The 16,800-nt window shown below is 32.6% G+C and overlaps 1 protein-coding gene across 1 annotated transcript; it reads right to left on the bottom strand.

The window, feature by feature from the left end:
* Nucleotides 1-5,108: 5,108 nt before the first annotated feature.
* LOC144850224 (adenosine receptor A3-like) lies at nt 5,109-13,921 on the bottom strand. The gene is made up of 2 exons (XM_078707460.1): nt 13,788-13,921; nt 5,109-7,021 (listed from the first exon to the last, which is right to left on the bottom strand). Exon 2 carries the CDS (start codon nt 7,016-7,018, stop codon nt 5,960-5,962), a length of 1,059 nt encoding a protein of 352 aa, XP_078563586.1. The 5' UTR covers nt 7,019-7,021; nt 13,788-13,921; the 3' UTR covers nt 5,109-5,959.
* Between the last annotated feature and the right edge of the window lie 2,879 nt (nt 13,922-16,800).

The following is a 16,800-nucleotide window of genomic DNA, read 5'->3' as shown; positions in this document are numbered from 1 at the left end:
ACATTCACATGAATACGCGAATAATTAATAATGACTGGCCGTAGCATTAAAATATGTATTTTTGAAAGTTCAATATCAAAACAGTAGCATTTAAATTAGTTATCAATCATGCTATGATAATAATAACCATGAATAATAAAAATGTATCCGGCGGAAAATTACTGCCCTGGATTTGGCGGAATTTCTAATGTAGGTCTTATATAATGGAACATTCCTGCTGCATCCCGGCCTAAACATTGCTACCGATACTTATCTGGTGGAGAATGATAACGTACTGTATCTTTCGAAAAATAACTATTTGTCTGGTGGAAAATGCATATAGTATAACTGTCATTTTTTGTGCATAAACCTCATTTTGGCTATAGTTGCACTATCTGTGTCGGAAAATGCTACTGAGTGGAAAATTCATACTCCTGGTGTATAGTTCATACTTTATCTAGCGAACTGTATTTGGTGGACACTTACTGTTGGGTAGAAAATGTATAAGACCAGTTAAGATAGGATAATATGGTTTAAATAGAAATTGTAGCTTTGTATTCTTTTATTTATTATTAGTTTATGTATTTTTTTTTCTTTTTCGTATTCCATGTTATATCTTGGGGTGGGTCAAACTTAAAGTCTTTATGACTTATGTGACTCTCCCCCACATAATCACTTCGTTGCATTTATGTATGTATTTTATTATATTGTGGAAATAAATTGAAATTGAATTGAATTGAAAATTCTAGTAGACCTACATTTTAAATTTCTATATATCCAAAAGTCAATCGTAATTGTAATTTCACTCTTCCTTGATAAATCCTGTATCCTGTAAGATCTCCATGGTATAACAGGTATATGGATTTACTAAGTGGGTCGATTGGATTATACTTCGCGATTGTTTATTTATTTTCAATTTACAGCACGCCACTCACAATCAGTACTGTACTTGGTAAATAGAGGATTTGATTGTTCAAGGTTTCATAGAAAATTTGATTACAATAGCATATTATCAGAGTGACCATTAAGTATAAATTATGACAAATTATGAGGAAATAGACAGTATATGTATTTCTGGTATCATTATTCCTGTTTAGTTTATTGTGGATTAGAATGAATAAAGCTTAATCATAGCCTTTGGATTTAAACTAATCCGTTTCGTTCGTGAGTTAATAGACCATGGTATTTAGTATTTCGAAATATTTTTTTTAAAAACCCCTAAACCTCACTTCACAATGTGGTGTTATTTGTATTTAACGATTTGTTGTCGAAAATTCCCTTTAAATTGCCATCAGAATATTCTTTGAACTCTGACGGATGCCTCTCCTTAACTGATATCGTGTCATAATTATAGTGAACTATGGATTAATGACACGTAACGTAAGGGGATTAAGTTAATTCATAAATTAGTATAATCTTCTTTAATTGAGAAAAACATAATATGCTCAATTAGGAAAAGTTAATATTACACATTTTTATTCTCAAACTCATCCCCATTCACCTTTAATTTGTCTCTGAATTGAAGCTTGAAATAATATCGGAGGTAAATGACGTCACGTGTTGTAAATAACGCGTCACAAGTTTCCAAGACCAATGCAGGACACGATAAATAATGCAATATCTGTTATAGCACCAATGAAACTACTCTCTACGGTGATTTGCTAATAAATCATCGCTGGTAAAGTAAACAAATGGAATCATTCCAAGTACTCGATGGCCCTATTCCGGAGACACGACATGCGTTATAATAATGCTCTTTACATTTAGATTTATCTATAATCGTTTTGCTCTCGCTCACTCTTTCTATACGTGCAATTAATGAACAAAAAACAATGCAATATCTGCAGATTGTCTCTGATTAGATTAATTAGTTACTTTCCTGCAATTTGCAGGGTCGTTTATTTATTTGATACACATCAGAGTACGGCACTCAAACACAAAAATAATTTATAGGTCCATGAAAACTCGATGTCAACATGTTTTATGAGGCCTACTTTTACAATCACGACACGATTCCGACGAATTTCAATCACAGAACAGTAAAACTAAAAAAAACATTAAAAAAAGCATTTATGTGCGCCATATTATATCCAATCAATTATTGCTCTTAGGCGCAGTTGGCCTACATACATGTATAAAACCATTAGGCCTCCCTATAAGAATTAAAACAACATTAGAAAGTAAGTTAAAATGCCATAATCTACGACAGTACTACTTAGGCCTAAATAGGTCTAGTTAAAATTTCCTACAATTATAAAATCAATCAAATGTTTTAATCAAACTCTAAATTAAAAAGGCATACCTATACATATACTTTACAATAAATGGTGTCATATTGGCTAACAAAATACTGTTTCTATATAATATGAAACTATGAAACTATTCCGTTTCGTTCGTGAGTTAATAGACCATGGTATTTAGTATTTCAAAATATTTTTTATTAAAAACCCCTAAACCTCACTTCACAACGTGATGTTATTTGTATTTAAATTTGATATTTAAATATGAAACTTAAAATGTTAAATTTATAACTAAAAAAATTAACTAAAAATGGTAATTCCTAAAAATTCCAATAAGAAAGCAGAAACATTTTGCAGGTCTACACATGGACGTATTATATACCTCCATGGTCGACATAAAAAACGATAGGCCTACTGTAAACCACCCAAGAAACCACTTTTTGAAGAAGTTTTAAGTGTGTATTTCAATTGCGTACACGTCACAAATGTGGGTTCATTGATAAAAATAAACAGGGTAAAAGGTAAATAACACCGTTATGTAAATGGCCGGAGGTTTTGGCAAACCACATTGGTTACTTCTCTTCACTAGTCAAACGTGTTTCTTGGAAAAAATAACTTTACCGTTTAGTTTACACTAATATAAGGTAAATAGCCGGAAACACTCAAGGAAACGAGTGGGATTAAGCCTACACCAGTAGTAAGACATCTCCGAAATCGAGGAGGAAATTCTGTAGGCCTATGGTCCGCGTCTCGAATGATCAAGGATGCGGGATAACAGACAAGTTAAAGCTACGCTATTTATTATCGGATAAAACTATCGGTTAATTTTCTTACGGAAGTACGTCTAAAAAACTACTATAATTTGTCAACGAAAGTTATCCCATACCGGTATACAGGTATCGGGACTTGATGTTAACGTAGTCTAGGACGGGCGGTTCATCGGGTGAGTAAAGTATAATGGCTTACACGTATTTATATACACCGATCAGCACAGATGGATCGTTATAGTCATTCAACAATGTGCAACTAGTACGATAATAATAATATTAACATTACATTATTATTATTAGGCCTACACAATTGGCGACACGGACAGCCTCAAACATAATTATTAAGATTAGTCTCTGGTCCACGGATTCTAATGTATTACATTTCCATAAATCGGAAACCGTTTATAGGCCTATTATATCACCGAAGGATCTTCAGCGAAAGAAAAAAGACATTAAATGGAGGAAATAAACCAATTCCTCAATTACGAATACAAACAATGATTGTGATTCGTGTGGGTGGGTATTCTAGTGAAAACTGATTATACAACGAGTGTATATAATTTACGAAGACTTTAATTACCCTTGTCTGCATTTTCAAATGAACAAGTAATGGTACTTAAGTACTTTCACATTCTTGAAGGTTCAATAGCCATCTGGTCAAAGTGTCTATTGTCACGATAAGATGAAGTGACATCACGTTGTAAATAACACCGTCGGTATAACAGTCGGCCATCTCATAGGAAGGGTGAGGTGAGGCTCCGTCCACCATATCGATGCTCTTATTCTCATTCAACCCCAGCGCATTTTATTATCACAAATTGCACTTTATCCATGTTTGTATTGTTATTATGTGTATGCATTTTTGTTAACTTCTGCGAAGCATATTGTTTTTGTCTACTGACATCTAAATTAAGAACAGAACATTTTTTTTTATTAAGAACAAAACATTTCCTGGTGACAACATAATATGATATACCGACTTGTACTGTTGTTACTGACCATGGTGATTTTCTGAAAATAAGGTTTCCATCAAAGACAGTATGATTGTTTATCCTAAAGTTCTAGGTTGAAATATCTGTTGGCAAACAAGAATATAACGAAATAAAAGCTATCGCTGGTGGCGTAATCATATGTTGTCATCATAAAGACGCATTGTTTAGGTGAACGCTACCGGCAACATCGTCGATTATAACTTAATCAAATATAATAAAATAATTGTCGCATTCTTAATTTCATGACATAATGAATAAAGTGCGTTTTTTTTTTTCAGAAACACCGATAGACCCAAAGTCGATGCGCACCAAATATACATCAGCTTTTGAATGCGCACAAAGGGCATCATTTCTGTCAAGAAACATCATTTCCATCAGCTTAAATGAGCGCGTCACATATTGATGTCATTGTCACTGAAGATTGCGTGACCGATATAATGCATTTAATAATGACACACCTCTAACTTCTAAACAGTCTAAAGGATCAGTTTTATTAATGTACATGTGATGCCATTATTATGCGTCATTAATGACATAAAACATAATATTCACTTTTGTTTCATCATGGTTAAAATATATTTCCTCCACAAATATAACATCAAGAAAAACAATGCACGTTCATTTTAAACTAATTAAACAAATGAATATGTTTGTTGAAGTTAGTCCATTATTTTTAAAACTGGCGGCCAGTTGCTATGGTAAAAAAATGCACTGACGTTTTGTTCAGCGGTAAATTCTGAGTCAAGAAAACGTTTGAGCCAATTAGCATCAAGGTCTACAAGTGCCTTTTTTTTCGAAATAAGGTCATGGAGTATTATAATCGTTGAAAGTCAAAACGGTTAATCAGGATACACTTGCTTTTGCACGTAATGATGATTAGAAGAATGCATGTTTATTATAAAACCTCTTAATTATTAAAACATTCACACAAAACATCGAACGTGACACAGATATCAAGGTAAATTAAGTAAATGAGATCAATAGTCGAAATTCAACAAGACCTTATAATAATAGTAATAACATTAAATATTTAAATTACCAATAGACTAAGTTAAGGTAAAGTTTGAAAGTGTAGATTTAGGCTATTTTGTAGATCGAGTTTATTTTTTGTTATATAAGTGAAATCATTATTTTTGTTAATGTTTTTTTTTCTACGACAAAATGAATAACTTTAATAAAACTGCAAAGTCTGATTTTATTAATATTTTTAGAGGAAATGCATCTTTAATGATTTATTGAATTTATTCAAATATATGTACCGGCATGTCTATTGGATCATCAAAAAGAATAAATTATTATTATTGTTATTATTATTATTATTATTATTTATAATAAAGCTTAATATATCTTTGGTGAATATATCAACAAGAACTATGAAGAATGAATTGGTAGTTGCACACACTTGGTATAGCCTAAAACTGGGTTCACGTCAAACTTCGGTCATGTCAGGTCATTTAAATATTGTGGAAATAAATAAAAATGGTACCATCTCTTCTTATACGCAATTTAAAGGTTGTTTTCATCATTCTTTAACCTCTATACGCAATTTAACTTTTTTTTTTCTTAGCAACCGGAGAGAATTTGGAAATTATATCACAAATTGGTTCTTACCATGATAAAGATTCATTTGTGATGAAGTGCCCGGGAAACTAGATTACTTTCCGTTCGAGATTTCTCTTTTCGGTAGGCCTACGCTTCGGAATCACTCGACCGATCCTTTTATTCTGTCCGGTAATAGTGGAGACGTTATTTACGTAAGAAGATGAATCGTTCAATACCGTACCTATTCTCCATTAGACCAACGCAATCTAACAACAGAACACCGAGCTCGCCAGACAAGAACTCGTAGGCCTAACAGTATTTTAGTCTTATCTGGCTGCGACAAATATTATTATCTTATTATATTATTAATTACTTTGATTAACTGATCGTGTTGCAGCCACAGATAAACCATTTGATCTCTCTGTTGTTACCTTTATTAGACTACGATTGGTCTTTCATAAACGTTGGTAGTTCGACGACATCCAACAAGTTTACGAAAGGCTGCATTGAAATCTTGTCGCATGAACGCGTAAATAAACGGGTTGACGGAAGAACTACAGAACATAGCAACCTCTGAGATCCACGCTATTTCTGTAACGACACAACCATTACTATAACTGATAGACGTTGTGACAACCAATGGGAACAGTGTTACAACAAACACAGACAGCACTAGACTAGTTGTTTTAAAAGCTTTCTGGTGGATCTCCCAGTAAAGTTTCATTGTACCGCGTTGAAAAATATGAGATGGACTTTTGGATCCAATTTGGTTAGTAATATTTACCTCCAGTTGCTGTTTGCCTGATATTTTCTTGTTTTGTTGTCGCGCAATGCTGTATGTTTTCAGATGCAACGTAATAATAATAATCATAACACAAGTAAAGTATACCATGCAAATATAGTTACGAACTTTGTTTCCAAAAAGGTCAAAACGCACACCAAAATCCGATTTTTCTAAATCCCAGAAAAATGGTATGATACAAGGGTACCAACTCACCAACCAACACATCCCTATCAGACAAAATGCTCGCCTCGGAGAGAGTTTTAATCCGTATGTTAACGGCCAATTCACCGCAACAAATCTATCAAATGTGATTAGTAATAGATTATGAATCGAAGCCCAGATAAAATAGAACAGAGGAATTGTGTATAAAGAAGCGCCCTCAGCGAATCCATTCTCAGTGCTTATTTGAAAACTTCGCCTATAGAATAAATAATATACAACTGTCGTTGGCACGGCAATGAGCCCTGTGAGAAAGTCTGCTAAAGCTAAACTAGCAACGAAATAGTTCCGCACAACCTGTAGAGAAGGTTCGTAGTATATTCCAAGGATCACGATAGCGTTGCCAAAGACACTGGTTAGGAATATCGCACCGAATACTAAGGTTATATATAAAATGAACGCTTCTGCTATTTCCACTTTTTCACCACCTCCATGTTCAATATCTGTGTCCACGGAAGAAGAGTAATTGATAGTTGTGACATCATATTCCATTATCTAGAAAAGTAAAGACAACATAATATAAATAAAAAATGCCTAGGAGGCCTACTTAATATACCGAGTACAAATTCAAAACTGCAATTTATCGATTTTCTACGATGACAACATAAACCATAAACGACTAAGACGATGGAATTGATCTGGTGACGGAAATGTTAATGAAAAAAACAAGGTACCGTAGGACCATTAAACAATTTTGTGGAGATCAACAAAACATAGATCTCAAAACTAGTTTGTGTACTGAAGTATTCGTTATTTGATTGCTTAATTTTGTATTACGTGGGGTTTTCCTTCTCAAGCATGAATGCAATCTTTTCATGTCTCTCAAATTAGTTTTTGCGAACTATGAGCGGTGAAAGTCTGAGCGCCATCCACTTCAAGATTGAAGCGAGGATTCAAAGACGATTTTAATAAGTGTTTCGAACTTTACTACACTGTGTTTGTTTTACCAATTACCCAACTAGAGGAAAGGTTATTGAATATAAATCTATTGGGGAAAAAATGAAGATAAATCAATTGTTGTTAGTTGTATACATTAATATAAACACGCATATACTGACATCTGTGTTTGTAATTACGGTAGGCCCTTATCATCTATATTACACGATACCTGCTTTGAACTGTCAATGTATATGCTTATAAGAGGTTTATTTATTACTTGGCAACATGTTTGTTTATTACCAGCTTTCTATGTCATAGGCCTAAGTTTGTTTGCACGAAAACGCTCACAATGTTTAAGTTATCATCCTGTTTTTTCTTTTGTACTTAAAACCAACAGTGTAAATGAATCTTTATATATTGGTTATATAAGTCACAAAAGCTTATTATAATCTCGAGTTTTCTGTATCTTTAATATGAGACCGACTAAATAGCAGAGTCTGTCACTTATTGCCAAGTATTGCGCTCAGTTTCTGAGCGCTTACTAGAAAGAAAATAAGTATGATATGGGTTTGGATTTACCAATATTTGTTTATTAAGCTAAAATGATGAAGAAATGTAGCAGCAAAAAATAGTTTATTAAAATTTCTTAAAAATTGTCATGCCCGGCATGCAGAAATCGACACGAGACGGCAGGAAGTTTTGTATCAATATTTTTGTTAAGAAAATGTAAGAAATTTAAATCAAAGTTAAGAGGATTTTTTGCTAAACAAGTTTAATTAATCCGGCATAGGCCTACACATATGTTTTCGATCCCCGGCGACTTGAAATAAAAATCTGCGAATGAGAAATTGAATACACTATATTTCGTTACAACTGCTATGTATCTTATAAATGATCAATGCTTCTTGTTTCATACACATGGTGCAATGAACTTTCAGATGTGTGCGTACAATATGATGCAATTATATACTTTGACACTGCAACCGACAAGGTAATGCATAATAATATCAACAAACGAATAATGGCGTAATCAAATAAACGAGCTTAATTATAATATCAATGATTTTCTTATTTTAACTTTCCGAATGGTTTGTATTTTTTTATTTTGTGTTTGTTTATTTGTATCTGATAAATAAACATAATGTTTAAAAAATGATTCAATGATATCTTTAAAATTATTTTTACAAACGCTCAAATTATTGTTTCATTTAGTATAGTATGACACAGAGAAAACATGTCTTAGTGCAATTTCAACGAAGATTATTTAAATTATCAGTTTAGTCATGAAAACTCGCAGTGGACCACGATTTCGCCCTATTTATGCTCATTTTGTATTGCGTTATTCATAAATTAATCACGCAAAACGGATTGTAACTAGCGCCATCGCAGAACGACAATGCTCCACTGAGTACGGAACGACGCTCTGAGCTGTATATTCGGACCATCAGAAGGCAAGAGCATGTCCACGAAAAGACCCTTAAACAACACTACTATAGGCCTACTTTCTAACCATAACACTAATGCTTTCGAACACTACCTTAAAATGACGAGCTAAGCCTGTTTCTGTCTTAATATTGACTGTCCAAATAAAACCTTTGACGAAAGGACACACTTTCTAGACTAATCCATTCGAACTCCCTCTCACGACTGGGACAGCATACTATGAACAACTCTTCTGTATAAGCATTAAGCTATACTCCTAGGCCCTCCTATCATTGCGTTTAATTGATCGATAGTGTTTTCATTCGATGAAACTTTATTCAAATACAAATTAGATAATGCAAAACCCATGGCATTCATTTTGTTAATCAAATTCAGAATTGTAAAATGTTACAATGTGCAAACACATTACAACAGTTGTATGCATATTATACATCACAAGCAATATACATCAAGAATGTAAATTCATAATAATATAGTCGTGCACTTTGTAATGGTCTGTTGTTTTTAGCTTAAACCATAATCATTACCATATTTTTCATATTAGTTGAATTTTAAATTATAAATAACAGGTTATCGTCACCTTTTAATGAATTTCTCAATTGCCGTCATAGCTTTGGTTTAGTTTAGCCAATTATCGGTACTGTAGGCCTATGTATTTTCACAGTATCATAGGCAAATTCCGTGATACAGCATAACATGTGAAACCTGTAGACTCTAAATTAACCCTAAAACTCAATCGCCCTTGATACAGGCTTTACACGTAAACCACATGTAAAACAGCGTTTGGTAACTTATTCACATCGATGGCAAGAATAGTCAACAAAATGTTCCTGGCCGTTCATTGCCTTTGACAGAATAATTTAACTTTCATTGGCCTAATTTTATTTAACTGTCAATTAACAGATCTTGAATTAAAATAAAGACAATCATTTCTTTTTTGCTGAATAACATAAACCCACACATATAGTAGATACAGTAGATTATATAGAAGATACTCACATCGAATTGTTGAAGTCAAAACCTGCAGAAACATCCCGTTTCTCCACTCGAGATACTAAGGATCTTGCGCGTTTAAGACGCGTCAGTACTCGACGTAGCTATCGAGTAACTATCAAATCATAGTGCGCACGCTCAGAAACACAATAAGAGTGCGTAGATTAGTGTTTTAAAATTCGATATCTGTGTATTCGAGTGGCGCCACGTGAAAACGAAACCTTCCTTATCAGCGAATAGTACCGTATTCTTCTAGCTAATCTAGTTGACAGATAGACAGAATACAGCGAGTTCACTGTTTCTAAACCTAATTGAGAACTAATTATGAATAATTTTATACGCGCAACGTCATAAAAATAAACATGAATATATCCATGTTGATTTAAGCTGCGAGCATCTACAATTTATGCTACTTTCATGTAGATTATCCGATTCACATGACAATATTTGTCCAGTATAGGCAAATTCCGTACTAAAGAATCACATGTGTTTCACATATGATCTGTAGTATGTATGTATGTATAATTTAAATACAGTTACCGATATATACATTATAAAAAGGAACCCATCTTTTTAGTTCATAGTTGGATTAAAATTTGTTGAATGTCAATTGTAACTAATGTATTGATGTATGTATTAATTTCGCCAGGAAGTCTACAGTAGTGCCATCGTATTAGTTGTAATAACATTCTATTAGTATCAGAAAGAATACATCATAACATCATAATGGATATGGAGAAATAGAGAGAAATGAATATAACGTCCTACCGATATAATATGTTTAAATCATATTCAGTTTTATAAAGCAGCCGATTCTCGGTACTTATATCTATTTCCGAAGTAGATGGTTTTGGTATATTTTTAAAATTATTGCGATTTGATTGAATGATTACGTATTACGGTGGCATTTCGTTATGTTTGTTAAATTCAATAGTTCAAATCGCGTCTTAGTCTGGGTTTCAGACGGAGTTTTGTCTTAATATTAGTAAAAAGATAAATATTTTGGCACTTATGGCGTTTCATACGTATACTATTTGAGATCGAAATAAAAACAAATAAATAAAAAAAAGACAATGAATACAGACTTGGGGCAAATAATCGCGTCTATAAGTTCTTTTTTTATTTATTTGTATATAGGCCCTAGGCCTATATTCAATCATTCTTTCAGATTGGGAAATTCATCAACCACATTTTTGGTTATTCTGAAATGTTAAAGTTATTAACCTGCATAGGAATATTCGTCGAATTGTTAGGTCCAAAAGGGTTCAGTAGTATAAAAGTGTGTAGTGTTTTAAAATTCGATATCTGTGTATTCGAGTGGCGCCACGTGAAAACGAAACCTTCCTTATCGGCGTATAGTAGTCTTCTAGCTAATCTAGTTGAAAAATAGACAGAATACAAGCGAGCAACAATGCTACTGTACTAGACTGTTTCTAAACCTAATTGAAAACTAATCATGAATAATTTTATACGCGCAACGTCATAAAAATAAACATGAATAGTAGTAGTATAAAAAGTGGCATCGCTTTAATGCTCCAAGAGTATTGCGCATAATGAAATCTAAATGAAGATAGATATGTACATTAATGGTGATTACAACACGACTCTAATTAGAAACCGAAGCATGTAATAAAATATTAATCAAAGTAAGCAATCATACTTATGCAATCATGAACTAATGCGGAAATTATTGTGTTACAAATTAAATGCATTTTCTTAGCCTCGAAATGTAAAACTATACACAGTATAGATGGCTTGAATATACGAAGGATTATCATAATAGTGCCACTTTCCGTCTCGTAAATCGACCAAATAGTCCCGAATATTGAATGACTGAACTCATACGCATGCGTAGATTAATCTTTCGTATTATTATACAGTATATGTTACCATCTCATTCGTCTACCGTCTCGATACAAACGGCGGCCTATATTTTGTCACGCACAGTAATTTTACAACTATAGTGAGCTGAATTGTACAAAATATTATTAGATTCAATTAGTTACACAAACGTATACGTGTAATTTGCAGTTCTTATTCATTATTATATCAGTATCTTAATTTAACGCAATTTATATTGCTAACAAGGACACATCAATAGTCATGCAGACACTAGTTTAAATCCATATCGAGTTGGCATTTGATTAGAGTCTAAATAAAGTTAGTCATCTGATTGGATTATGCATGAAGAAAGATATTCATCATCAATTTCAGAAGAAAACCTGACGTACTAAATTGACTTTTAGTTGTATACCATTATATCTGTCAACTTCGATTAGTCAATACAGGTTATTGCTTTTCGGGTTGCGAACATCTGCACAAATGTGCGTGAATTTGCCAAATTCTTGCACGACAATTACAATGAACACTAGATGTGAACTCGTCCCGATGGCGAGTTGGGAGGTAACATTAAACGCTCAAAATGTACTAATATTTCAAATATGTATTTAATTATTTGTATGCATATTTAGTTTTGGACAAAATCAATATCACATTCAATTTGTTGAAGTTAAGTTTATATTCATTTGAAATAGTAACATATCTGTACGTCAAAATGATATGTCTATACAGAAATTAAACTCGATCAATCAAATGTTGAATCAAACAATCTTAAGACTTTTTCGTTCTTAATATTCTTAATACGTTTACGTTATTTTCTATAACAATTTTTGTTGTATTTTTTGTGTGTCTTGTTTTCTGTGGTTGTGTGTAAGCATTTACGCTCTGAATCGAATTGTAATATCCAATCTCACATTAATGTTATATACATTGATTTAAATAATAATATTCTTTGAATTTTGAATTCTATGAGAAATAGTATGCTCTGGTCTATTTTAAAAAGTTAGTGGACACATAGACAAAAATTACGATCGGAAAACAACACGCCTCTCGCACGTACGTGTTTACATTTTCGTATAATTATTGACGATTATCGAACTGGACAGAACCAAGTGTCTGATCAGTGACAAATATCAGATAAATGTGAGCGTAAAGTTACCAATCTATGTTTCTGCAATTAATGTAGTTTCCGCCTTGCTGACCCCAGAAAACAGCACAACAGATTGAAGGTAATTGCTTTGGAAACTGCTAATATGGATTTTCAACACGTCTCTATAAGGCTGAATTGTGAGCCTCGAGTAAGACGAATAAATAGTGCTGTATTATTGATGAGCAAAATATAAATCCCTTTCACTTGATTTGTATTCTGTATGAACAATTTCATGAATCTTCAAAGGAATTTCATTTAGCTTCTAAGTTTTATACACAATAGATTTTGAAACATAGCATTATTTATCTTTTTTTTCACGAAGCTAAATAAATGGGCCTCAGATAACAAATTCTCTTCAAACCAGTAAAATCTTGTACCGAAGAAAACTAAGGAGAACAGAGGGAGCTGGAAAGAGTTCTGCAACCTAATAGGTCACATGATCGGAAGACAATAGTTGATTTGCATACATGTAGCGCTTGTGTAGGGTCTATGTACATTATTATTCAATATGATCAATGATCATATATCCTAAACATAAATTGATGCCAACAATGTTTTCATTTATTCATACATGGGAGGCCTACTTAAATATATTTAAAAATATAAGAGATCCGTCTTCTACTTTGAATCACGCATGTTTGTATTCAAAATATAAACTTCTCCAGTACATGTATATAATATCATTAACAGCCACTTAGTAAGCCTATCGTTCAGAAACGTAACAGAGACTGATATCGAGCTATCGAGTGTGTATGATCAATTTGCCATACAACATCGATAGGCCTAAACATTAACATGTAGACGGGATGGGGTGGTTAGAGCTAAATTTCTTTTTTCGGATTCACGATAATTTTGGATTGTTGTTTCATTGTCATGCGGAAAGAGTTATTGCGTAATTTGACACAAAATGCAGCATGAGATAAACACGTAATATCACACATTTTAAAAATTGCTTACCGTAATTTATTTCAAACAAGTCCGTTTTCTTCGAACTGGCCGTCCTGAATTCATATTTTAAAATCTTATTCTATTTTGATGAATAATAATAATAATAGGCCTAAGTGTTTTAGTTTCCGTATTCTGAATCGACCGTGACCCGAGGAAGTCCAGACTTCGTCATGTTTTACTTGTTTTTCTCTAAAAATTGGTTCATCCAGCAGTTAAAGTTAGTTTCCGATCCACATTTTTCGAATTATGACGGGTAGTTGGCCGAATTATGACTTCCGTGTGTAAATAGCAATAATTCGTCGTGTCTGTACACAATTTGATTGGTCAAAATAGTGTGTTGCTCTAATAAAGTAAAATACAATAAAGTAAGCTAATTAAGAAATACACAGCAGCTACGCTTAGTTAGTTCTAGAAATAACACATTTCCAGGAATTCGAATATTGTTCATTCGAGGAATTATTTTATACATTGAGTATTCAAAAAAAAGATAACGGAAGGGAAAATACCTTAATTTGATAATATTCAGAAAAAACAGATTTTGAAATATGGTTAATTATCAGGAAATCTTTTAAACGCCCGGAAACAGGAAATTTGGATTGTATTTTTATGGAAAAAAAATATCCCCTTAACAATTTCAGATCCAATTAAAAAAATGAAAATTGATACTTGATCGTTTTAACAAAGGAGTAGCTATTTCTAATACTACAACTATTACATCATGTGCTTTGCTATGTGCATTTTCATATTGTTTTTATTATTCCTACACATATGATATAGGCCTCGTGTTTCCGATATTTTTACATCGCCGTGTATATAAATATATATATATAGGCCTAGTCCTGACGCTCACAAGAATAATATAGTTTCGAAGTTATTGTAGGCCTACTGTGAATTTTTAACTTTGAACAAACGAAAATAATTTCAAACCATGTTACTATAGGCCTATGTTTGTATTTCGGACCATGAATAAATGAAATGAAAGTACTTCTCTTCGTTTACGTTCTGATAATGCATGCTATGGTTAATTTCTATGGTGTTGGTAAATTCTTCATATAATTATAACAAATTATGTATAAATCATTACAGTGCCTATGTTGACCCGTAGTTACCTTAACGCGACAGAATTACCCTTCATTTAACAAAAACATTGATGTTGGCAATTTGCTTTTGTCTGCTGACCAGTTTGCCTTTAGGCTCACTAACGAATTGATAATAACGATTACTCATTTGAAACAGTAAGCATTATGCTATTATCGATTATTTTGTTTGTAACATATCATTTAGTATTCGTATTGCCATTTTATATGCTAATTAAATGGCATTTAATTTAATTATCCTTAATACAAAACATATTAAACAAACTATCAGTTCATTCATTTTGTCTCACCGTAGTAATGTATGATCTCTTTTAATCTTTGATTTTAAATAAGAAGAACGTCGCTTCTCAATAATCTCGGTTATATACCCAAATAAGAAAGCTACTGTGTCAAACTTCTACCACTAAGTTTTTCTGTTACAAAATCCTATATAATCCCTTCATAAATTCAACGACTTCACTGACAGAATAATTCACACAAATATATAAATATATGTCATTGAGCAAGCTTGATAAACATAAAACCATCTATCTCACCATTTTCTACAGTAATCCATTCTGTTAATGGATGCCGTTGTTCTTTTGTAAATTTATCCCAGAATGCTCAATAAAATATGAAATGTGTCCCATAAAACAAAATTGCTATAACATTAATGTAGGCCCACCAAATAATACTAAAATCTGTACTTACATGTTTTAGTACCGTGCACTCAGTAACATAGTCAGTCGTGCAGGCTTATAGACGATACATAAAAATACAGCCATCATCATGTAGTCTATTTAATTTGTAATAGAGTACTATAAATACGTGCTATAAGCGGTGACTAATTAACGGAAATTACATAATTAGCCCTAAAGTATAAACAATAATGTATTCTCATCGTAACATGAGACTAACAAATGTAGTGGATACTAGTATCGTATACGTCATTTGTAACGCTTCATTGATCACAGAATTGACCGTGACCTTATTAAATTGGCCTCGTTCATTTAATTTTTTAATTTTTTATGCAGATTTTCTTCGGCAAATGCTATAATGATTTACGATAATGATGATGATGTTCCTAATAATAATGATGACAATGACGATGGGGTGGTGGTGATGATGATGGAGATGACAATAGTGATGATTTATGATAATGACAATGATAGCGAAATAGCGAATAGACGTCTAACATTATATTTGGTATAAAATCAACATAAACGTTGGTGGGGAGGGGAACATTCCTATGTTTTTTACACAGGGTATTTATAATTTTAAAATCAATTTCAAATTGGCGGTGAGTGTATGTGTGGTATGTGTACCATTATAATAACAATTGGGTCGGTCCCGATCGATTTTGTACCTTTAGTTTTGGGCCTATAAAAGTAAAATAACATATTTTGTGAAAAATCCCAATGGATCCCATCGTGTGATTAAGAAGAAATTAACAATATGTTTCTCTTCATCCGAGATAAGCTAGTCACATCAACTGGGTATTTCAAACTAATTAATATACACTACGATGATGGCGTTCCAATACGTGTGATTACGGAGGAATAGTTCCTCGATGATGCTATACAGGAGTGAAGGAGGTATTCGCCTAACGAGAAGGACAGAGACCAGTCGAAGCCTACGTATTAAAAGTTAATCCTATCTAATCCATTTTAATGTGTTTGTGTTTGCCTTCATAATGATGAAGCCTATATCTAATCATTTTCCCCCCCAAAAAAAAGGTTTTATAATAATGAGTTCTAATATTGGATTGATACTGATACTGATACTATTTTATTGTCCATAGTAATATAAATGGAAATCCATTTGAAATTGGCATGCAATATACAAAACAAAAGATATACTATACAAATTCAGAAGATTAAATTAAACTGTATTAAACTAAATACACAAATATACATTAAAAGCTATTTTTATGTAGGCCTATAATA

The sequence above is a fragment of the Antedon bifida genome, chromosome 8, assembly GCF_963402885.1.
Source record: "Antedon bifida chromosome 8, ecAntBifi1.1, whole genome shotgun sequence".
NCBI lineage: Eukaryota > Metazoa > Echinodermata > Crinoidea > Comatulida > Antedonidae > Antedon > Antedon bifida.
The sequence above is the reverse complement of the archived record's forward strand: the minus strand, read 5'-3'. Positions and strand labels throughout refer to the sequence as shown.